This window comes from Acomys minous (assembly GCF_964271855.1).
Source record: "Acomys minous genome assembly, chromosome: 4".
Classification (NCBI taxonomy): domain Eukaryota; kingdom Metazoa; phylum Chordata; class Mammalia; order Rodentia; family Muridae; genus Acomys; species Acomys minous.
The window spans coordinates 22668466-22692089 of record NC_140486.1 but is presented as its reverse complement, the minus strand read 5'-3'; the positions used below and the strand labels follow the sequence as shown (position 1 = coordinate 22692089).

At 44.1% G+C, this 23624-nt stretch overlaps 1 protein-coding gene and 1 long non-coding RNA gene across 2 annotated transcripts in view; one reads left to right on the top strand and one right to left on the bottom strand.

Annotated features, from left to right (window-relative positions):
- LOC311596064 overlaps positions 1 to 19304 on the top strand; it is a 38697-nt gene extending 19393 nt beyond the window's left edge. The window contains exons 3-4 of the long non-coding RNA XR_014778691.1: positions 12765 to 12927; positions 18488 to 19304. This is a non-coding gene — a long non-coding RNA (uncharacterized lncRNA). The remainder of the gene's footprint in view (positions 1 to 12764; positions 12928 to 18487) is intronic.
- The window catches only part of ALPK2 (alpha kinase 2), a 129345-nt gene extending 105970 nt beyond the window's left edge, over positions 1 to 23375 (bottom strand). Inside the window, exons 1-3 of the mRNA XM_084779253.1 lie at positions 23058 to 23375; positions 8118 to 8244; positions 3730 to 3847 (exon numbers count right to left, since the gene is read on the bottom strand). Of these exons, the coding sequence (XP_084635379.1) occupies positions 3730 to 3847; positions 8118 to 8226 (227 nt within the window). The 5' untranslated portion in view covers positions 8227 to 8244; positions 23058 to 23375. The remainder of the gene's footprint in view (positions 1 to 3729; positions 3848 to 8117; positions 8245 to 23057) is intronic.
- Positions 23376 to 23624: the final 249 nt, after the last annotated feature.

Sequence of the window (23624 nt, the reverse complement as noted above, 5' to 3'; positions counted from 1 at the left end):
GTCCACCTGCCTTAGCGACCTGTGACCTTCTGTGTCTCTCAGCACCCTGGTCCTGTACACATAACAACTATGAGAACATTAACAGAAAAATCTCATGTCTTAAAAGACTTAGCTTAAGACCAAAATGTGGACGAGTAATTTTATTAAGTGTGAGAATAAAAGTTCTTGATTGAGAGCCCCTGCAGGGAGTGCTCAAGGTGAGGGGAAAAAAAAATCAAGTATGGGATAGGGCTTGGGGTGTAGCTGGCTGGTGGAGTCCTTACCTAAGATGCACAGAGACCTTGTGTCTTGGTTATTTTTCTATTGCCATCACAAAACACAGTAACTAAGGCAACTTACAGAAGGAAGAGTTTATTGGGGACTTGCTTACAGTTTCAGAGGGCTAGGGCCTGTGACCCAACAGGGAACATGGCAGCACGCAGGCAGGCAGGCAAGCAGGCAGGCAGGCATGGTGCTGGAGCAGTAGCTGAGAGCTTATGTTTGATCCATAAGCATGTGACAGAGAAGGTGAACTGGGAATGGTATGAGCTTTTAAAGCCTCAAAGCCCACCCCTAGTGATATGCCTCCTCCAACAAGGCTACAACTAGTCCTTAGCCAAAAGTTCTACCAACTGGGGCCAAGCATTCAGATATATTAGCCTATAAGGGAGGGCCATTCTCATTCAAAACCCTGTAGCTGCATAAGGAATTTGAGGCCAGCCTATGTGCAAATAATTTTTTTTAGATCAAATGGAGGAAACACAATAAATATATAGAGATCCTCAAATCTGGTCCCCTGTCTGTCTTTTATAAATAAGGTTTTATTGGAACACAGCATTGCTCCTTTTGTTCTTTAAAATATATTGTTTATGGCTTCTTTTACACGACAGTGGCCTAGTTAAATTATTGTGGCCTATTTTGGCACGTAGCCTGCAAAGCATGAAATATTTGTTTATTTTTGGGTGTTTGGTTTTGGGAGGTTTTTTTTTTTTTTTTTTTTTTTAGAGAGAGTCTCGCTGTATAGCTTTCGCTGACCTGGAATTCTCTATGCTGAACATTCTCACCTCAAATTCACAGATCTAACACCTCTGCCTGTCAAGTACTGAAGTTAAACACACGCACTACCATGCCTGATATACAAAATATTTTTATTATCTGGACCATTTTTTTAAAAAGTTTTCCAATACTGATCTACATGAACTAATTACAAAAAAATATGCATTTAAAATATATATATTTATTTTTATGTTATGTGTAATGGTGTTTTACCTACATGTATGTATGTGTACCCACTTGCTTGCCTGGTTCCATGGAGACTAAGAAGGGCATCATACCTCCTAAAGGTAGAGTTACAGACAGTTGTGAGCCACCATTTGGGTGCTGGGAACTGGCCCAGGACTTCTGCAAGAGTACCAAAGGCTCTTAACCTCTTCGCCATCTCTCTAGGCCCCCAAATAAATTATTTTAACAAGTGTTTATGTTGCAGGAATTATACCAGACTTTAGAGACCCATCTGTATGAGAGAAAGAAAGAGCATTCCTGGAATCTGTGAGGCTCACAAGTACTGAAATACCCATCAATCCTGAGGGGTTCAGTAAAAAAGCACGCACAGGGAGGCCCAGGAAGTAAGATCGAAAGGGGAGAGAGTGCTTAAGGCTGAAGAGAGCCATGCGTTCCTGCAACTGCCTGAGAGCCTAAGGTGGTTTCAATAAGCGAGATGGAGCTGTAGGCGGCCTTGGCCCGATTAGAGAGAAGAGAAGAAGCAAAAAAAAAAAAAAAGTCCAAGTTTTGCTTAAGGGGCACACATGATCATTTGACTGCCTGGTAGATACATTTGACAAGGGGAAGGGAGAATGGCTCCTTTTGTTTACAGCCTGCCTTCCATGTTGGAGTGCGTGTTTTGCGAGGGTGTGGGCACTGTTGCTTGTTTCCATGTTTAGCATTAGGTACGAGGCCTGTTGTATAGTCGGGTGAGTACGTTCTAGTTTGAATGACAGGCTTGGTAGACTGTAGGTCAGAAGAATTCACCATGGTAAGATGAATGACCTTGGCCGTCGCTTTAAACAGAATGGTGCCTGACTGATGAGAAAGCTAGTGGAGGCGCCTGAGAGACGGCTCTTCAGGGAAAGGTGCCTGCTCACCTGAGTTCAGTCTCTAGGGCCCACGTGTGAGAAGGAAAGAACTGACTCCTGCAGGCTGGTCCCTTGCTTCTACTCGTGTGCCATGGCACGTGAGCACATGAAATAAATAGGTAAGACAAAAACATCCAAAAGAGAAAGCAAGCTAATGGCTATCTATGCCTGTTATGTGAAAACTTATAAGCACCGAAGTACTTAGTTCTTTCAGACAAAGAAAATGAGAGGGTTAGCAACTGACCAGGGTCACAGAGCAGGGATGTGAAAAACTATGGAACTCAAACTCAAATCTTGCTTTCTTTTTTCCTCAGGCCCAGGCCTCCTGGCCCACCCATTCATGCCTGCCAGTCATCTCTATGCTCTGCAGGACTGCCAGCCTCCTTAGAGCTGGTTTAGGGTACCCTGAGACCAATTCAGTAACCCCGGGGAATGGTGAGGTGTGAGTGTAAAATATTTCCCATAGCCTCATGTGTTTGAAAACTTTGTCCCCCATTTGGTGCCACTGTTTGGAAGGGTTATGGAACCTGGGAGAAGTAGCACCTTGCTGGAAGAACTTGGTCACCAGAGACGGGCATTGAGGTTTCATCACTCAGCCCCATTTCCTGTCCACTCTCTGCAGATGTCACGTGATCAATGGGCCTCTTGGTTCTTCCCTGCCTTCCTCCAACATGTTAGAAGGTGTCCCCTCAGACTAAGCCAGAACAAACCCTCCTCGCTTACGTTTCTTCCCGTGGCAATCCTACCACACCAAAGAGAAAGGTAGCTGCTAATAAGCAGACCAAGAGTACAGTCCCCCAAACAGCTTCCCTGTGTAGCTAGCCTCTGTGTTTCATGCAATCAAACATCCCCTGGGGAAACAAAAGCATCTAGAGACTTCTGTACCGAATATGTCACGTAGCTCAGGCTGATCCTGAATTCCTGGTCCTCCGGTCTCTCCCTCCTAAAACTTAAGTCTGACCGTTGGTTTCTAGCCATAATTCCTTCACCCATTTGCTGTACGTTTTGGCCAGTCATGTCTATTTCCTTCACCCAACAGTGCTGAAAGCTCATCCTGCTTTCTGGGCTTCCCAGAGAGAACAAGGTTTCTTTCTAATGAAAGAAAATGACTTGGAATTCGAGATAAAATTTAACTCTATCAGTGGCAAACCGGAGAAGGCTAAACTGCTACTGAGCTCAATAAATATAGTCACCCCTCAGTATCCTAGGGAGAGCTCAGTTCCAGGACAGCCAACCCTGAGAATGCTCAAGTCTCTTTCCTAGACAGCATGACATATTATTTGTATAAATCACCCCTGTGTTAACTCTAATGCCTCATACTATATAAATTATATATAAATTACCAGTGTACTATATAGTCTAGAGAATAAAGATAAGCACATCCAGTCCCAATGAGATTTTTAAAAAATATATATTTTCAACCCACGGTTGCTTAAATCTGCAGAAAATACATTCCTACAGAGGGACCACTTTTGTCACTGCTGGATGCCCACCAGAGCATCTAAGATCAAGATTTCTGAAGCCAATGCGAGCCAGTCGTTTAGCTTTATCTCATAGCACCCAGCACAGCATGGAAGACAGAATAGTAGTGAAGATCCACAGGAGTCACTCCACTTACCACGAGAGATGTAGCAAATGAACATACTGGTTCTCAAAGAACTCATAGCTGGAAACACTGCCCCCAGAGCCTATGGCTTGGCCATTCTTATACCAGGTCACCTCCGGCTTGGGCTGACCTAATGTTTAAAAAAAAAAAATTAAGTTTTTTTAAAGTTGTAAAGCTATAAATGGAAATTAACAAGAAGACCTAGGAATGAGCACAATGGGATATGTTAATATAATACAGAATTTTAAAAAATACTGTCTCTATTTTTTAAATTATCCAGACCTACAATGACTCTTGTAGATAAAGGCATTTGGCCTCAAAGTCTGATGGCCTGAGTTTGGTTCCTGGGTCCCACGTGGTAGAAGGAAAGAACTGACCTCCATAAGTTGGCCTCTGACCTCTCACCTCCAAATGCATTCTGTGGTATGCATGTACCTCTACACACACAGCCAAAATAAATAAAATGTAATAAAAAAAATTTAAATACATGATCAGAAGCAAAGATCAAATATTTTTTTAAAAAAGTATCCAATAGACAAAAATATGGGCAGTATTTAATTTTTATGTGTCCTAATGGGCCAAGTGTCATCCAAGAGCCTTGACCTAGGGGGTGAATTTGTTTCACTCAGTGGTAGGACTGATTAAAATTCCTAGACTTGGTGAACTTATATGTCATCTTGTAAGTTTTATCCAACAGAGAAGCAAATATCTGTCTAGTAGAGAAGAAAGCACCGTAAGGTTTTGCTGCCCCATGGGATATTAAATGGTATTGCTCCCAACCCGTGTATGTTCTTTCAACATTGCTAAATTCCTTTTAAATACGTAGCTTCTCAGGCTGTAGTGTTCCCTAGTTCTTTAACTCATTAATAATAAATTGAGGAAAACCTACCACTGTTAACTTTATATTTGTTCAGAGATCACTTTACCTTTCGTTTCTTTTAAAGATTTACTTTTATTTTCAGTTACATGTTTGTGTCTGAGCATGTGCGCATGTCAGTTCCCTGAGGAGGCCAGAGGGACTCCCCTGGAGCTGGTGTTACAGTTGTGAGCCACCCAGCATCCACTGGGAACCGAGCTTCAGTGCTCTGCAGGAGCAGTATGGTTCTCAGCTTTGCTCATGCTGAGACCTTTTAATACAGTTCCTCCTGTTGTGGTGACCCCTGACCACACAATTATTTTGTTGCTAATTAACAACTGTAATCTTGCTGCTGTTAAGAACACAATGTAAATATCTGTGTTTTCTAACCCTCTTAGGCTACCCCTGTAAAAAAAAACAAAAAGTCTTTCGGGGCCCAAAAAGGTGGCAACCCATAGGTTGAGAACTGCTGTTCTAAGCCATCTCTCACCCTACCTTTTTGAAAATTATATTTTTATGTGCGTGGTGCTGGCTATTGCACATACTATGAGTGTTGGCTATTTTGATGTCAACTCGACACAAGCTAGAACCATTTTGGGAGAGGGAACCTCAGTTGAGAAAATACCCCCACCAGACTGGCCTTTGAGTAAGCCGATGGGCATTTTCTTAATTAGTGACTAATGTGGGAGGTCCCAGGCCATTGTGGATGGTGCCATACCTCAGCTGGTGGCCCTGGGTGCTATGAGAAAGCAGGCTGAGCAATCCAGGAAGCAGCACTCCTCCATGGAACTCCTCTGCCTCAGCTCCCGCCTCCAGGAGAGAGAATTAACTCCTCTCCCACAAATTGCCCTCTGACTGACTTTACCTGTGAGCTGTGGCACACACACACACACACACACACACACACACACACACACACACACACACACACACACAAATAAATATAATACAGTTAAAGAACTTTAAAGTCTCTGGCCATCCTACCCTGAACATGCACCATGTCCTTTGATTTCAGAAGCTAAGTACGGGTGAGCCTAGTTAGCTGCTTGAATGGGACAAGCGTACAAATGCCATTTTCTTCCTAAAGAAAAGTCTGGAGCATCAGTCTTCTAGGCGGGTCTTATGTACATCTGAATGGTAACACAAAAACGGACACGCCCACACATCTTCCCTCAGAAGGAGTCTTTCCTCTCTGGTGATCATTAACTGGGTGGATGCTAATGGGCCAATGGAGGAATTTAACCCACACAGTAGGAATTGTTTTCTTCCACATTACTAGTCAAGAAAGTTTCCAGTGTGTCCCAAAAAGCCTCCTCACTACTCTCTGTGTCACCAAGAATTACCAGATGAACTGTCTGTTCAGGAAGAAAAGTTCACTGTTGGAAAACAACATACCATTCTGGATTTATACCAGGAACAGTCTTGAGGTTTGTTTCCTTATCATGTATTTTTTTTAAATGTATTATAATTTATTCAGGTTATATCTGCTTGTCATCCCCCTTACTATGTAATTGTTGGCAAGCAAGCCAGAGAGCCCCCAAAGAAGTCCCTGTTCTTCTAAGGCTATGCAAAGGGTAGGGAGATAAAATCGGTCAGTGAAGTAAGAGACCTGTGCGACAGCAGAAGCTGAGACTACAGCTGCCGTCAAGGCCCAGAGCAGAGAGGCCCACAGGCACGCTAGGGCACGCCCTACCCCAGCAGCTGCTTGCCTCGACTGCCTACAACAGTCAAGAGGCGCATCCCTGAAAACCACCAGAAGACAGGGCATCGGGCTTCATTTCTGCGTGTTCTTCCTGTCTCATATCCCCTTGCTCAGGCAGCTTCCTCCAGCCCCTTCTTAGAGAGCACCGAATTCCTCCTTTTGTATGTGTGAGGGGCTTTTCCTGGAGAAAGTATGTAAAGTATGTGAGATCTGGCCCCTGGAACATTTTGAATTCCAGTCATTCATTCAGACCCATCAGGGCTGGTTGCTGTCCTGGTGACTGCCAGGTTCCCCCCACCCCCCACCCACCCGGGGCAAAATCTGAGCCTGAATTATGAGCCAGAAATGAGACATGCATGGGGAAGTGGTATCCTGTACCCAGTGGAAGGTTCTCTTTTCTCCTGGAGGCCTCACCAAAAACTTTTCCTTCCTCCCTTTGTTTTCCAATGCTAAGGGTGGAACTTGGGGTCTCCTGCATGCTAGGCCAGCACTCTGATGCTGAGCCATCCTCTCGCACCCCAGCTTTCCTTCCCGTGTTTTTGAGCTTCTCTCGGAGTCACTGCCTGATCCATTCAGAACGGTATGTGTGAGGACCAGTGGCTAAGTTTTAGATCTGTCTAAACAGAAGACTGAGGATCAGCTGGGGTTTCCTCTGTCTACACGGACATCAAAGAGCACCGTGAAAGGCAGCTGAGTGCGGATGGCTACCTGAGCCTCCAGACCAAAAACATTTCATCTTGACTTCTGCTAACAGAGGGTAGTCATTTCTACAGCCATCGCTGCTCCTCCTTTGAGTTACAATGAGAAGATGAGGGAGGGAGGGATTTCTGTCTGCCCTAAGGAAACAGCCCTGATGTAGTGCCTTCATGTTTTCAAGGGTAGAGATACAACCTAAGAAAGAAAAGAATCGTCCACATCGATAAACTACCACTTCTTTATCACATGATTATGTTTTTATTCCTTATATCTGTGTGCATGTATGTATATGTAACTACCCCTTACCCCCTCTCTGATACACATACATACATACATACATACATACATACATACATACATACATATCTCTCTGTGTGTCGCTTTCTCTGTCTCTCTTGTCTTTGTTTCTGTATCTGTCTCTCTGTGTGTATATGTGTGTGTGTGTGTGTGTGTGTGTGTGTGTGTGTGTGTGTGTGTGTTGAGAGTACCACAGCATGTTTGTGGAAGTCAGAGGATAAAGTTCACACATTGGTTCTTGCCTTCAGCATTGGGACTCAGGAATTAAACTTTGGTTTAGACTACAAATAATTTGATCACCTTACTCTCTTTTAATGAAATCTTTTTACCATTGGGTCATTAATGCCTGGCCATCAACTCTTGAGTGATCTATTCTCCAATCCAGGAGTAGTTCCCATCTTTGGGCACCTCTTGCTTTATTTCTAACTTGTTTTTTGTTTGCTAGCATGTTAGAGGATGGTGGCCAACCTGGGAACACTGGTGGAAAACCAACAGAAGAGCTCAATTTTAGGATGTAAAATGACTCAAGCCATTCTTGGAGGCCACAGCAAATACAGAGTAGAGAATCTGATAATTAACCAGTGGGAGACCTAACGAAGAGCCATGAGGTGAGGAAAGTCACTCAGTATCCAGAACATCACTTGAAAAACATCATAAAGGATTCAGTTGCTTAATCAGTTACTCAGAATAATTTTCCCGGAACATTGTTTGCATTGTCTTTGAGCCAAGAAACTTAGTTTTCAGAGAGGCCTGGGGGTGGGGGGAGGTGGCTAGTCCAAGCTGAAAGGCAGCTAGGCTGGGATGAGCAGTGGTTAGAATCTGAGTGGCCACCGTCTAGGGATTATTTACCAGCTATCATGCATCGAAGCACGACATCAGAGTTCTCCGGAACCTTCTGGGAAAGTAACGTTGATAAAAAACACAGTGTGTGCCTCTGGAGGCAGCCTGGGTCTGTCATCCTTTCATGCCACGTGATCTGAAACACAAACAAGGTCACCATCACTATATACTCTGTGATTTCTCTGATGTCCTTTGGATTCCCAGAAGCCACGTGGTACAGGTCAGCTGCCCACCTGCAGTTGAGCCAGGAGGCAAAGAGGTAGGGCCTCAGCAGCCTTCCTGAAGCAGAGAACCATGGGGATGGCGTGTCAAGGGGCCACCTTACACATCTCAGGACAGTTTGCAATCTTCCTGACCTCTACCCACTAGAAGCCTAGCACTCCACATCCTTCCGTGGCAATGTCAACTGTCCCCCAAGGTGCAGTGGGCAGCCCCTTCTGAGAGCTACAAATCAAACAGTGTTGAGACCATTGCAGCACTAGAGGGCCACGAGAGAGAAGAAGCGCATCAGTCTACAGTTCTGCCTCTCTCTTCTCACTATGCAGGCTGGGAAATGTGGCTCAGTTGATAGAGTGCTTTTCGGGCATGCTCAAAGTCCTGGGTTCCATCCCCAACATCACATAACCAGTCTGTAATCCCAGCACTCTGGAGGTGTAGACAGGAGGATCAGGAATTGAAGGCTGTCCTTAGATACACAGCAAGTCTGAAGCCAGCCTAGGCTGAGTGAGATCTTGTCTCAAAAATTATATATACATATACAACAGCACTGCGGTAACCCACAGCAGACAAGGAAATGCATGAAAAAGCAGTTTTACTCAAGAGCCTCCAGGTTACTATTACACAAACTAACTATGAAACAGTCTTAGGAGGCCACAGATGCGGGTTCTGACCCTTAGACTGTTACTATTGCCCTGCAGTCAGGTGAGGAAATAGGCTCAATACTTTGCCCTAGTAAGTGGCACAGCTGCATGATCATCTGTTCCTGGCGGCCTGGGTTTGGTCCAGAAACCTAGGATGTTTCCTCCTAAGTAGAGCATTTCCACCTGTGAGCTCTCCCAGAATCATTGAGTAAGTCTGTAGGAATGTGGAGAGCCACGGTAGTCATCTTCCTCAACAACAATGGTTTCCAAGAAGTATTGCAGACTGGCCTAAAAAGGTAATGGCATTCAACAGCACACATTATGATGCGGACAAACTCAACAGCATTATGCCAAGTGGAAGAGTCCGATTCTATTAAGTATCTGGAAGAGGCAGATCCACAGAAGTGGAAAGTAGCTTAGTGGTAATTGAAGGCCGCGTGCACAAAGGTTGGGCATGGAAATGGTGAAATAGGGAGATGTGAGGTTTCTTTTGGGGGTAATGGCACATTCTAAAATCGACTGTGGTGATGATGGTTGCACAAGCCAGTTATAATGAAAGTCACAGAGTCATAACTCTTCCGTGGGTGAAGTATGTGGTATATAAATTATCTCATTATGGATGTGTTTAAATACCACCATGGGTCACCAAGGCACAGGAGGTAGTGTTTTCCAAGCCCATAGGTTTGTCAACTCTTGTCCCTTCCTTGTGCCATGTCAGGGAGAGTGGGTGAACACACACATGGAATTTGCTACACTATTGCAAGACATCATTTTTTAAATGGGGTCTGGGTGTGTAGCTCAGTAGCTGAGGACTTGCCTGCATGTGCAGGCCCTGGGTTTGAGATTTAGCATTGCAAAATGAAATGTGAGATGAAAAAACAAAAATGGCTCTCCCTTCCTCCTTCCTTTTCCCTTCTTTCCCTCCTTCCTCTTCCTCTTGTTTCTGTCTTTTCGTGTTGGGGATCAGACCCAGGGTCTCTCACACAACAGGCAAGTATTCCACCATTGAGTTACTTTCACCTTAAGTTGATTTTTTTGTTTTGTTTTGTTTTTTGAGACAGAGTTTCTTGGCTGTCCTAGACCAGGCTTTGTAGACCAGGCTGGCATCGAACTCACAGTGATTCACCTGCCTCTGCCTCCCAAGTGCTGGGATTAAAGGCGTCACCTTCAAGTTTTAAAGAAAGCATTTTCTTTTTCATAAAAGATGATTTTAAGCATTTTAAAAATTCAAAAAATTTTTGAAACTTTTTAAAAAACCTTGCTGGGAAAGCTGTTCCATTACAAATTACCATGACCTCTAAGAAATGTATACAGGTTCCACATCTGTGGGTTTAACTGTCCTTTAGATCAAAATTATTTGTGAATAAAATTGTGTATGTGCTGAAAAAGTAGGTTTTACCCCTGCCATTTGCTAAATGAGACTTTATAACTATTGTTTACATAGCTTCTTCAGTATACTGGGCATCGTAAGTAATGGTTCAAAGTATATGAAGGCATGCATAGGTTATGTGCAAACACTATGCCATTTTGTATAAGAGGTTCAAGCACCCTCAGACTTCAGGATGGTCCTGGTAACATCCCATGAGAAAACCGAGGGAAGACTGACAGACTGAGAATTAAATCTGGGCTTCATGGCTACCGGCAGTAGGTGTAAGCTCCTCAGCCACTGAGTGTGCTTGTAAACCATTTTAGAAGGGAGTTGCAGGAGAATGGTCTTCCCGTCCTGTGCAACTAGCTTGCCATCTATGCTGACTGAGACAGGCTCACCTGACTCTTAAATGAGTTCACTTTAATGGGTTACTCGGGGACCCCCAGATACTCCAGGCTCCCCACATCTGTGTTTATTGAAATCCTGTAACCAAAAATATTGGAAATGCAGTTTCAAATCCCAAAAGGACTGACACTGGGAAAGTAGCCTTTCTTCACTCCTTCCTTTCCGCTTCCCTTGAGAGGTCCTAGCAGCCGCTGGGCGTGTCAAACTTCTCTACTGGCCCAAGCGTTCACGGCTTGCCTTGCATTTTGATGCTAGCCTGCACCACACTCAGCTCTGCAGCATTTCCTACCCAGTAAATGAATCAGTGGGCCCTCAGACTTAAGCCCAGGCTTGCTTCCCACAATGGAGGGAAGTCGACAGCGAGTTCTCCTAATCGAGTGCCTTTACCCGGATGTGACAAGAGTGCGGGTGTTCCCATGTACACAATTTTGTCAAGGGCTCACCTTATTCTAAACTAGACAGAGCATCTTGAGGTGAGGGAGATGTTGCAAACCTCAACATAGCTGGAGAAGCCTTTCTTGAGTAATGGAATGCCCAGGCCTTATGAGTGGAATGTTCCAGGAGTTGCCTTCTAGGTGGGGCCACATGGGACCCCAGATCTAGGTGTTCATGCCAGAGTCAAAAGGGCCTTTTGCCACGTGTGGTGGTGCACGCCTTTAATCTCAGCACTCGGGAGGCAGGTGGATCGCTGTGAGTTTGAGGCCAGCCTGGTCTACAGAGTGAGTCCAGGACAGCCAAGGCTACACAGAGAAACCCTGTCTCGAAACACCAAAAAGAAAAAAAGGGGGTAGGGGGGCGCTTTTGCTATTTTGAGATTCTGCTGTCACCACCCTAAACCCTGGTCCTACTTGGACAGGGAGCCCCTCAGTCCTCCAAAGCTAGGTCGTGCCTATAAGGCAAAGGTCCTTCCACACTGTGAAGTCCCTTTGAACTTGCTCTTCTCTCCTCGCTCCTGCTCATCAAAGGCTATGTGGATGCCACTGATACCTTTGGCCAAAGCTAAGGAACCTTTCACTGGCCATTAACAGTCTGGAAAGCTAAGAGGAGAGGGCGGGAACTAGTTTTACTAGCTGAAGGGTTGGCATCCGGGCCACATAAGGGAGGACTGGGTGTTCATGGTGCAGAGGCCAGCACCCTGGCTCTCTCAATGCCCACCCCCCCCCGCACCCCTACACTGACCATTTACAGTTCCCAATTCCCTCTTCTCCATTCTTGCTCACCACACTACTGTGGTTCTTGCCCTCTTTCTGAGCTCTGCGGTGTTTGGGGGTTGAAAGCGGAAGTGGGCTCCTGCTGTTTGGATAGAATTTATTGTGATTTCAAAGCTCAGGCCTCTGTAAAAGACAGCTTGGGTGGGAGATGCTGTCATACGCCTGTAGGTAGAACAGGAAAAACGACTCCTTTGGATTCAGACCCTCCTGCATTCCCAGGGCTACCTTAGATCTGTGCAAGCTGTGACTGGCGACGCGCCAGGGTCAGCCTGCGTGGTCCTGAAGGTAGCAAGCCTCAAAGCAGCAGCCATTTGCTGTGGTATCTTTAGCAAGTTGATGAAACTCCAGGAGCCTCATATTTCTCATGTATGCAATACATAATATACAATATACCAATGTCCACTCTGTAGCTAAGTTAAGATACATTAGTGACCAGACATTGCCTGATGACTAACAGTGTGTGGTAACTGTTTCTACCAAAGACAGCAGGCTTGGTCAAAAGTGCAAGCCCAGACCCTTCTCTCCCCTGGGGTACCTGTCTGGTGCTCAAAGAGTCAGTAATTTCCAAATTTCAATATCTCTCCCATCTAAAGATTCACTTTAATGCAGTCCATTCCTTTTGGGGGGGACATATATGTGTGTGGGTGTACGTTTATATGTATAATATATATATATATATATATATATATATATATATATATATATATATGAGATATACCAATTAACAGGTAAACAGGTAACAGGTCTCCTGAAATAATGTTCACCAAGAAAGTGATTTTCAGAGCAACTTTCCTCCCATTCCTGTTCCTAGGACCATGCTGTGGGTTGAATGGAAAGAAAGAGCTCACAAAGCTGGGCTGGTGGTGAGGCTCCTGTGCGTCAGCTGCAACTCCTCCACAGGTGACCACTTCCTGTCAGACCTGTCCCACACGTGAAAGCACTGACATGGCAGCGTGCTTGAGTCACGAGCTTGGGTGAGTTACCATACTTCTCTGCCACTGGGCACTGACTGTTCTCTGAAGGAAAAGGACAGTTAAGTCGGCCTGTGGTTCATGTTCCGTGGCTTCTCTGAAGGTGAGAATGACACATTTATCATTCTGTGCTAGAAATGACGGGTGAATATTGAATGTGCCAGAGGTGACCTGTAAACGCTGCATTGCTGGAAAGAGCCACAGATGGGCTTCAGAATCAACCTAGAAAGAAAGCATGTTAACCCCAAAGAACATCAGAATTGCAATCCCTCCCCACTTTCTTTCTTTAAAAAAGATACATGCTTTTAATTATACAGATCCTAAATATATACATTTATGTCCTTTTAAAGTACATATAATATACGTGTTTAGAGATGACCACTTGGAAGGTTTTATACACACACCACACACACACACACACACACACACACACACACACACACACACTAATAATTAAACAAAAGGCTGTGAATTGGGGGAGCAGCAAGACATAGAAGGAGTTGGAGGGGGAAGGGGTAGGAATGATGTAATCTATAATACAATGTACATTAGTATAAAAGTCATCTGACTAGCAAAATAAGCAGTGCGTGAGTGTCGTCTAATATCTGTGGCTTTGGGTTTAATGTCTACAACATTACAAAAACTATTGGAAAAGAGAAAGTCCGTGGGCAGGTTCTTGGGGGCATTTCAAACATCTGAAAAAAAACCCAGGTTTATTTTGGCTCAGCACCAAGAGTTGGTGGTGTGGCTGTCATCAGCAAGATCAAGGAAGAGGTCACAGCCCACACACAGAGCACAAGGATGACCCTAAACAGAGCTGGCAGGAGAGCCAGCCGACAAAGCGGCTTTGATGAAGAGGCAGGATTAGTTGATTACCAGTCTAATCCAACATCAGGTCCAGTCCTGACTGCTGAGTTATTGATCTTTTGGATACCACACCCATTGCCCCTTAATAGTCAATCCCGTGTTAGGGGAAGTATCCTCCCCCAAAGGGGTTCTGGACATTTCCGAAGGGGGTAGACATGTTTGAGATGTTTGAGACAGACTGCCCAGGAATAGATAATGTTTTGGGATGTTGGTATAGTGGCACTTCTCTGTGATCCCAGTGCTCTGGAGGCTGCAGCAGGAGGATCATGAAGAGGAAGCCTGTTCCCCACACTCCTGAAAAAGGATGTTTTGTGCCTACCATGTGCAGTTCTAAGGTTAGGCACTTTATAGACATGACCACATTTGATCCTCACAATGAGACTCCTACATGTGTATTTTTTTTTCTAATTCACACATAATTATTTGGGAGTAACTTATCATTTTGTTTGTTGTTCATTTGTTTATTCTGAGACAGCCCAGGCTGACCTCAAATTCAATATCCTCCTGCCTTTGCCTTGAAAGGGCTAGGATCGCAGGCCTGTGTGCTACCATGCCCCAAGAATAGGTATGTTTTAAGAGATGTATGGCCTCTCCCATGACCTGAAAATGACAGGGCAGCAATGTGATGTGGGCCCAGGTGAGTCAGCATTAGAACGTCACACTCTTTTCTTGGTTATGATGCTGAGGTGCACATGAAAAGAAAGGTGAGAAAAAAAATCTGTGAAAAGATGCTCATCCTTCTTAGTCATTAGGGAGATCCAAATCAGAGCCACCGTAAGATGCCACCACACACCTGCCAGGAGGGCTGTATGTCAGTAAGGACATGAGGAAGAACAGCGGCCCCTGTCTCCCCAGTGGAGTGTAAAAACAGTGAAGACATTTTGAAAAACAATTGAAGTGTCTTAAAGAGCTAAGCATAAATCTATCTAATGAGCTAGCAGTTCCACACCTAGCAATCGCTGCCAAGAGAAATGAAAACATCCATCTCCACAAAAGCTTCACACAAACGTCATTCGCAGAATTATTCAGAGTAGCCAAAAATTAGAAGCAAGCAGATTATCCAAGCAGTGACTATACAAACTGTGACACAGGCATGCACCTGAGTAATAAACGGAACAAAGGATGTATATGGTGTGACATGGAAGAACCCCGAAACATTCTCATCATATTCAGGAAAAGAAGTCGGACCCAAAGAGACATAGGCTGTGATTCCATACATGACAAAGGAAGCAATGAGGACACAAGGCGGATTAGTGGCTGCTAGTGGGAAGAAGGCTGACAACATTATCTATCTATCTATCTATCTATCTATCTATCATCTATATATCTATCGATATGGTAATGCATGCATATGCACATACACATAGCTATATGAAACATGAAAGCAGAAGGGGGAGTATTTGGCAAGAGGCAAGGGGCCCACAGGAAGGAAGAGAGGGCATAAGAAAGGGTAACAAGCTGGGCCCGGTGTGTGCACCTGTAATCCCGGCACTCAGGAGGCAGAGGCAGGCAGATCTTTCTGAGTTCAAGACCAGCCTGGTCTTCAAAGTGAGTCCAGGACAGAGAAACCCTGTCTCAAAAAAACAAACAAACAAAAAAAAGAAAGTGGGGAGGGTAACAGAGGACTGGACACTAGCAAAGTATGCAATATACATGTTTTAACATGTCATAATAAAGCCCATTTATTGTACAAAGAATATATATTGATAATACCTTTTTAAACACTAAATGTGCCTGAGAAATCTTTTGTGACAAAATATGTGGTGATAGTTACCTACTTGATAACTTCACTAAAACTAAATCATTGCATTAAAACTTAGAGCAAATTATATGACATGCAAATATATCATAACAAAACATGTACTAAAAATAGAGAGCAGGAGACAAATGCTGTTTTCATTGAAGCTCTGCCCTGATAAAAGACTGGAGTCAACATAAACATCAACTAGTAGGATTCTGATGACATATGTCTAAACAATAGAATCTTCTTGTAGTATAGTGGTGGTGGTGGTATTGTCTTGCAGGCTAGGCTGGCTTCAAATTCCCTATGTAGCTGAGGATGACCTTGAACTTCTGATTGTCCTACTTCTACCTCCCAAGTGCTGGCATAACAGGGAAAGTGGGATTGAATGCTGGACTTCCTGAATGCTAGGCAAACACTACCAACTCAGCTACATCCCCAGCCCTTGATGGAATCCTTTAACAGCAGAGAATACTAAACGGGAATGAAGCAATTCTGTGTGGCAGATATGAAGTAACCTTCAAAGTATATTGCTGAACGAAATGAAGTATAGAAGGCTGTTAGCCCTTATATTTAAAAAAAAATCCTGAAGTCAACAAGATGGCTCAGTGGATAAAGGCACTTGCCACCAAACCTAAATTAGTTGGATACCCAGAACCCCTCATGGTGGAAGTAGAAAACCAACTCCAAAAGCTGTCCTCTGACCTCTACTCACGTCATGTGCATTGGAAAGTACACACACACACACACACACACACTCACTCATACATGCACACACACACATACACTCAAGCACATGCACACAAAGAGATACACATACATACATGCTCAGGTGCAGCCTGGTCCTGTGGCTAATGAGATCAACTCTTGTGAGCTAATGATTATTATTTTGGTTGAAAGTTGAATGCCATGGGCTATTGTGTACAATCTCCAGTTGCATCAGCAAGACCCTTCAGAAAGAACCCTGTAAGAGAAAAGCACTCCCCTCTGGACCCCCTTGTTCTCCATATTCACCCAGCCTTCCACTGTAGCCCCCTGTAACAAACCCCGAGGCAACCCTGGATTATTCCTGTTGGGAAAATATTCACTTAAGCCAGACTGAGAGGGGAAATGCTGTTGAAGTTCAGACTTGTGATGATGTAGGAGAACCTGAGACACCTTAGTTTCTCTTCTGACTTACTCTCTGCCGCACACTGAAGAACAGGACCAACTCTGGGTAGTGTGAACTAAGCCTGAATTTAGTATGCAAAACTAACCACCTCTCAGTATACAGACAGAGCATATCAGCCCTGTGTAGACAGGACAAATGGAGCGGAGAAGGGTAGCCTCCCAGACATAGAGCATATCAACCGTGCAGGGACAGGACAATTGGGGTGGAAAGGGGTAGCCTGCCTGCTCATCTGCTACCTTAACCTTGACAAAGTATTTTAGGAAAAAACTTTTCATAAACTGCTTCTATTTGCCTTATTTTCTGGAGATTGTATTTATTTATTTACCTATGTATGTTTCTGTTTCTACATATGTATGTATGTAGCCTAGACTGACCTCGAACTCACCAGCCTCTGCCTTAAACTCAGGCATAGGCCATGAAGTTGTTTTGTTTTCAAGTACTCTTTTTGTTATTTTTCTTAATTGTATGGGTTGTTTTTGCTTACATGCATGTCTGCACCATATGTACGTCAGGTGCCCATGGAGGCCTGGAACTGGAGTTATGGATGGTCGTGAGCCACCATATGGATGTTGGGAATAAAACCCAGGTCTCCTGAAAGAGCAGCCAGTGCTGTTAACCACTGAGCCATATACCAACCCTCACCCCAACTTAAATTAAACAGTAGAAGTTACTTAATAAATGGGAAAAGGATTAAAATTATGTCACAAATAACAGTGATTATTATAGCTTTGGGGAATGAAGTTCGGTTAGTGAGTCAGCTTGGAGTGAGTCAGCTAGCTAGCAGCATCTTCCCTGGCTCCCTGGTAAGAGGTAATGCCGCATGGGATTTCAAGGTATCCTGCCTTCATGTTCCTTCCTTGAGTTTCTGCTCTGACCCCATCAGTGGTGGACTGTGACCTAGAAGCATCCTCCTGTGTCCACACTTCAAATCCTGGGATTACAGGCACATGCTACCATGCGTGCCGTTTGCAGTCCTAGAGAGCAAACCCTGAGTTGGGAGCACGTTAGAGCATCGCCAGTCATTTCTGAAGCAGCACTGTCATAGTAAGCAATGTACACCATCAGGGAGAAAGGATATCACAACTGAAAGTGGAGTTTAAAAAGGTCCAGGGCCTGGGGAGATGCTGCAGCAGTTTGGAGCACTTGGTTTTCAAGAGGACCTGGGTTCTATTCCCAGAAACCACACGGCTACTCACAGCCACATGTAACTCTGGCTCCAGGGGGTCTGATGCAATACAGGCACCAGGAATGTGTGAGCGTACATACATACACACATGCAGGCAAAACACTTACACATATGAAATGAAATAAACAGTCTAAAAAATTTAAAGTCTTCAGAGCACAGTACTGCATCCCAGGGCTCACTCCATTGACAGGTACAGTTGCTCTGTGGAAAAGTACTTTCATTTGCCTGAGCTGTACTTGAAAACAAGTTCACCCTAAGCCTTTAATGCAGTGGTTCTCAACCTTCCTAATGCTACAACTCTTCAAAATAGTCCCCTTGTGTTGTGGAGACCTTCTCAACTATAGAATTATTTTCTTTGCTAGTTCATGGCTGTAATTTTTCTACTGCTAGGCATTGCAGTAAATGCCTGTAAATATCTGAGAGGCAACACCTGAGGGGGTCGTGACCCACAGGTTGAGAATCATTGTTTTAAGTCATAAATGAGCCTACTGTTAGCTTTAGACCAAGGGGCATCATGGGATGACTTCAGAGATTTTTTTTTTCTCCAATGATGTTTTAAGGCCCTGCTAAGGACTGTTCCCTGTTTCCCTCCACTCAGCCATCTGGTGACTCCCTGCATGACCTGCCTTTCCTGCTTTGCTATCTCTGATTGATCTAAATGGATCTCGGTTCTTTCTCCTGCTGCCAATCAGTGCAGTAGCCAAGTGTAAGGCAACCACGTGTGGCGGCTTTCAGAAAGTAGTGCAAGAGACAACTGAAACACTGGCAAAGCTTAGGCATTTCACTCTGTCCTCCACAGAGAAGACAGCAGAGGGATGTCACAGTGGCTTTCTTGACAGAAAGCTATCCATCTTGAGACTGTGAGAATGCTGACTTGAGGTTGAAACCAAAACAGAGAGAAGCTGGGCTTCCAGAGATGCAAAGAAACAGAGCATGAATCCTGACCTGTCTCCTAGACTTTTCGTCCATTGTGTGAGCAATAAATTCCCATGTTGTTGGGCTGGCCTGTAGGCTAATTTTGTTCTACGTCTCAAAGACATATTGAGGAATCCACACTGCCTCCTCCTTTACCCCTGGTTCCTGAAATCCCTACTGCTGACTCTTCACTCCAGATCTTTTGTTGGACATCACATAATGACCAAGCTATAAGCAGAAATAATGGACTTCATATCACCAAATCATAGGCAGAAACAACAGATTTAAGATTAGATGGCTTATAGCCAAACTCACTTTATTTCATATTTATTCCTTTTCTACTCCTCATGATTTTGTTTCGTTTTTCTTATTTCCTTTGCACATCAACCTATTCAAATCCCACCAGTTTTTAATCACTTAAACACAAGCGCTTGCTTTCTTTAAAAGCTTTTCTGGGGGCTAGAGAGATGGCTCAGTGGTTGAGAGCACTGACTGCTCTTCCAAAGGACCCAGGTCCTTTACCCACATGGCAGCTCACAACTATCTATAACTCCAAGATCTGACACCCCCATACAGACATACATGCAGGCAAAACACCAATGCACATAAAATAAAAATTAATAAATTTTTAAAAAGCTTTTCTGGTACCCTCTACTGGAAAAAAAAACTAGCCCCTTCCAGAAGATGGACTGAGCCCCCATGCACAGCTAGACTGAGAACTGTTTGCCTGCCTACAAGGTCTCTGACTAGATCTTCTTCTTTGGATTATTTTAAGCACTCATACAACATGACCATGAGAAAGGAAATTCAGTGACTGAAAACCACATGTGTAGAAAAAGGTTGTCTTTAGGACTTTTGTGCCAAAGAGTTGCTTCTCTTGGGGTCGTTTCTGTATCACAACCATCAGCGTCATCTGAGAAGGAGAGGCTCTTGGGAAATTCCTGTAACAGGTATTTAGCAAGCTGTCTGGAATCTGGTGTGCTTGGACCTTGAAGAGCAAGAAGACTCAAGAAAGCATAAGCTATGGATTGAGGCGCTGATGAGCTTAGTCATCTTGGAGCAGGATGAGGATCAAGTGAAGATCAAGGAGAGCTATTCTTCCTGACATGAAGCCATAGCAGCCATGGAGGATCTGGCTGTGGAGTGGTAAATACATGGTGTCCAGCCTTGAGCTATCCAATGCTGAGTGTCCCTTTAGCCTAGAATCCAGCCCTTTGACTTGAAGTCCAGAGGGTCATGGTCAGGTAGGTATGCACCTACAGAAACTCCAATAAGGGTCCTAGATATTTGTGTGTGCATACACGTGTACATGTGCATGTGCGTGTGCGTGAGCATGTGTGTGTGTGTGTGTGTGTGTGTGTGCTCACTCACACATATGTACACACGCATGCTGATCTACTACTTGTGGGGGTTGCATGTGAATGTGTGTGCACATGTGTGCCAGTCTTAAGACAACTCAGGGGTTGTTCCTCAGATGTCATCTATCTTGTTTTTTATTTTTTGTTGTTGCTATCTTTTACATTTACATATTTATATGTACATAGTGGGCAATTTGTGTGCTGCAACATGGATGTGAAGGTCAGAGGACAACTTGCAGGACTCAGTTCTTATTTCTACTTATGTGAGTCGCAGGAGTTAAACTCAGGTCACCTAGCCAGTGCCTCGACCCAATGAGCCTTCCTAATGACCTCATGTTTTGTTTGTTTTGCTTTCAAGACACTATCTTTCATTAGCCTATAGCTCAGGTAGCAGCCTAGGCTGGCTGGTGAACTGCAAGGATCTGCCCGTCTCTATCCCAGCTGAGCTTACAGCACTCGCCATAATGCCTGGGTGTTCTGTTTATTGCTTGTCTGGGGTTGTTTTATGTGGGGTGTTCTGGGGATCTGACTGATTCTCATGCTTGGAAGGCAAGCACTCTATAGATGGAACTGTGTCCCCAACCCCAAACATTCTCTAGTGTTCTTTTCTCTCTTTGGAGGTAGTGCGTTCTTCCTTATTGCTTCCTCCCAAGTTTCTTATGTAATTCTACATTTCTCGTTTTCCTTTGAGCAGAATTAAGCTGAGAACCACAGGGCTGCCTGTGGCCTTCCAGTAACTCAGGCAAATAATTCACCAAGATACTTTTATCTATCTGGGGGAAAACCCTGAGATGGTTCCAAAACAGGAAGGGACAATACAGGTGTCTGCTGTCATGGTTCTTTGGAAATATCCCATGAGCCCTAGGCAGGATTGTCTCTCTACTCATGGGCCCCATTAGCTACCACTGGCTTCACAGCTCCAGTCGACAGCCACACAGCTGGCTCTGTTCAACTCCACCAACCACGTGTCTCCTTATCCCCCCTATCTCTTTCTCCCATGTTCTACTTGGCCTGCTTAATCAACGTGAGGATGAACTCTAACCTTTGAGGAAAGGCTAGGCCCCTGCCTTGCTTTACATAGTTCTCACAATAACTACAGGCATCAGCTTGTGTGTGTACATTTACCTTACCTTCCGTTCCTATGGTTCCCCTAACACTCAGATTTTAACATGGTACCATTAGACAAGGAAAAAGTATCCTGAAATGATGCTGACAAATCTTTACTTATCCTTTAAGATAACAAACATATCATCATCATTTTCAGTACAGAATGTGTTTTTTCTCTTATCATCAATACATCATTCTAAGGTAGAATCCTTTTTTAGAATTGCTGTTTTGAGACATTGTTTTCAAGTACAGAATTTTTCCCCCAAAGTATCTCATTTTTCACTGAGCCACCGTAGATAAGAAGAATTTTTTTCTATTATTTTGTATAGTTATAATGGCCATATCCTGAAGTCTTGCAAGAGCGACAAAGATGAAGGACCTGCTTTTGTTGAGAAACTATGGTGCCACAGGTACTTCCGGTGTTTGTGTTCATCCCGTCCCCTATCATCCCTGTTAAAATCCCTGCTATCTTTATTCTGCAGGCGAAAAACCTGGGTGGAGTTACACGTGGATTCCAAAGTGGGCTGCAGTGCCTGTCCTTTCTTCTTAAAGACCACTCGACTCCCATCAGCACCGTACAGAACAGGGAATTCACAGGCGCATAAGCAACTCTCTGCTTATGCTGAGGGCTGTTGAAAGTGAATGCAGTTGGGATTTTGTGCCTGATATCAATACAGACTCCACTCTGCTGAAAATGTCCTCAAACTGTGAACCCATGTCTGCTAAACACTTCAAAAGCACAGAGTACTTTGAGATTTCAAATGTATTTAGGTGCTGCTTTTCAGGATCTGTGCCTGCCTACTGGCCACCAGCACCTTTTAATGTAGGATGCCCGAAGCTGTTGCTGCAGAAAGTTGCTCATGTCCTTGGTTTCGGTTCAAATCTTTTGGAGCACACAAACGCTACTTCCTTAGCTAGCATGCCGGTATAATCAGGCTACATGCCTTTAGAGCACGGTGCTGGCTAAAAGAGCTTAGCCATTCTTGACTGAAGGAGGGTTACCTCGGCACAGTGACGAAGCCATGAAAAGGAGATAATTCAAGAAGAAGCAGGTGAAATGCTGGCCTCGCTTTAGTCTATTTTTAAATGCTTGTCAGATGTCTGTAACTGACACCCTTAATTGGAAGTTCTTAAAGTTTAGATGTATTTATTAAAATTTACCCAAATGCAACATGATGATGAAATCATTATTTTGATTGATTGCCTTCCCTTCCTGGCTGACTTTTTACCTCAGGTTTCTTTAACCATTTCGTGACAGTGAATATCTGCATAAGCCACTTTTAAACACCCAGTGGCTTTCCAGCAACTTGATCTACTACGGCAGAACACATTGTTGCCCACCTACAAAGCTAATGTTTGAACAAAATATCCAGACACCTAGAGCTAGTATCAGCTGAATATTTACCTCAGTGCCTCAAGTTTACAGTTGATATGATTTTCATTTATAAATCGGTCCTTCGGGCCAATTTTATAGTTTGTTTGTTTTTTTTTAAGCCGTTAAAGCAGACATGATGTGAAAAGAATGATTTTAATCACTGACAAATCAAGATAAACAAACATTTTTAAATGTTCCTAAGTTTCATAGAGGTCAGAGGGGACTTGACACAAGACCTTGCGCATTTGGCCACATTAAAGCCTTATAAGCCGCAGTATCTTATCCAGCCTCAGTCTGATTCAGAAGGAAACAAACAGCCTGCTTTGTTCCCTGTTGTAGAAAATATCAATGGTGATATAGTTAAAGCACAGCCCATCTTTGTTTAAAAAAAAACTGAAAGTCTCCATACTTACTTTTCAATACTGTTCAATCCGAGAGATGTTATTGGGAGGCTGGCTCGTTGTTGGGGTCCCCTGGCTGTATGTGAAGCATTGATTGGATGTCCTTATGTCCTTGTCCCCTGACAGGGACTCAAATTCAGGGTCTTGTCCACAAACAAATCAAAGCGCAGTTGGGTCTGTTTCAGAAAAACTCATGTCTTCCTAAGAGGGAAAAGTCCATGCCCCAAGCAAGTTCTGGAAGAAGAGCATGTTTTTCCTGCCCTTGAATTAACTAGGTCACTGCTGAAGCTGAAGAATATTTTTTAGCATCACCGTGATGAAACTTGAGGGCCGCTTTCTGCAGTAGGTGCGACACTTGTTGACACTGCCTGCTGGGGAGGCCCTGGCAAAGGGACTTGATGAAACACAGCCCCAGGGAGCTGAAACCAGATGAGTTGTCACTGACTGCTGCTGGAGAAGGACAGCTCTTCGCACTGCCCATGCAGGACCTCGCCTTAATTACTCTCCTTTTAGGAAAATAATCACATTGAGGGAATTGGACATTTGAAGTCATGATAGGAGACCCCCCCTCCGGGGGGT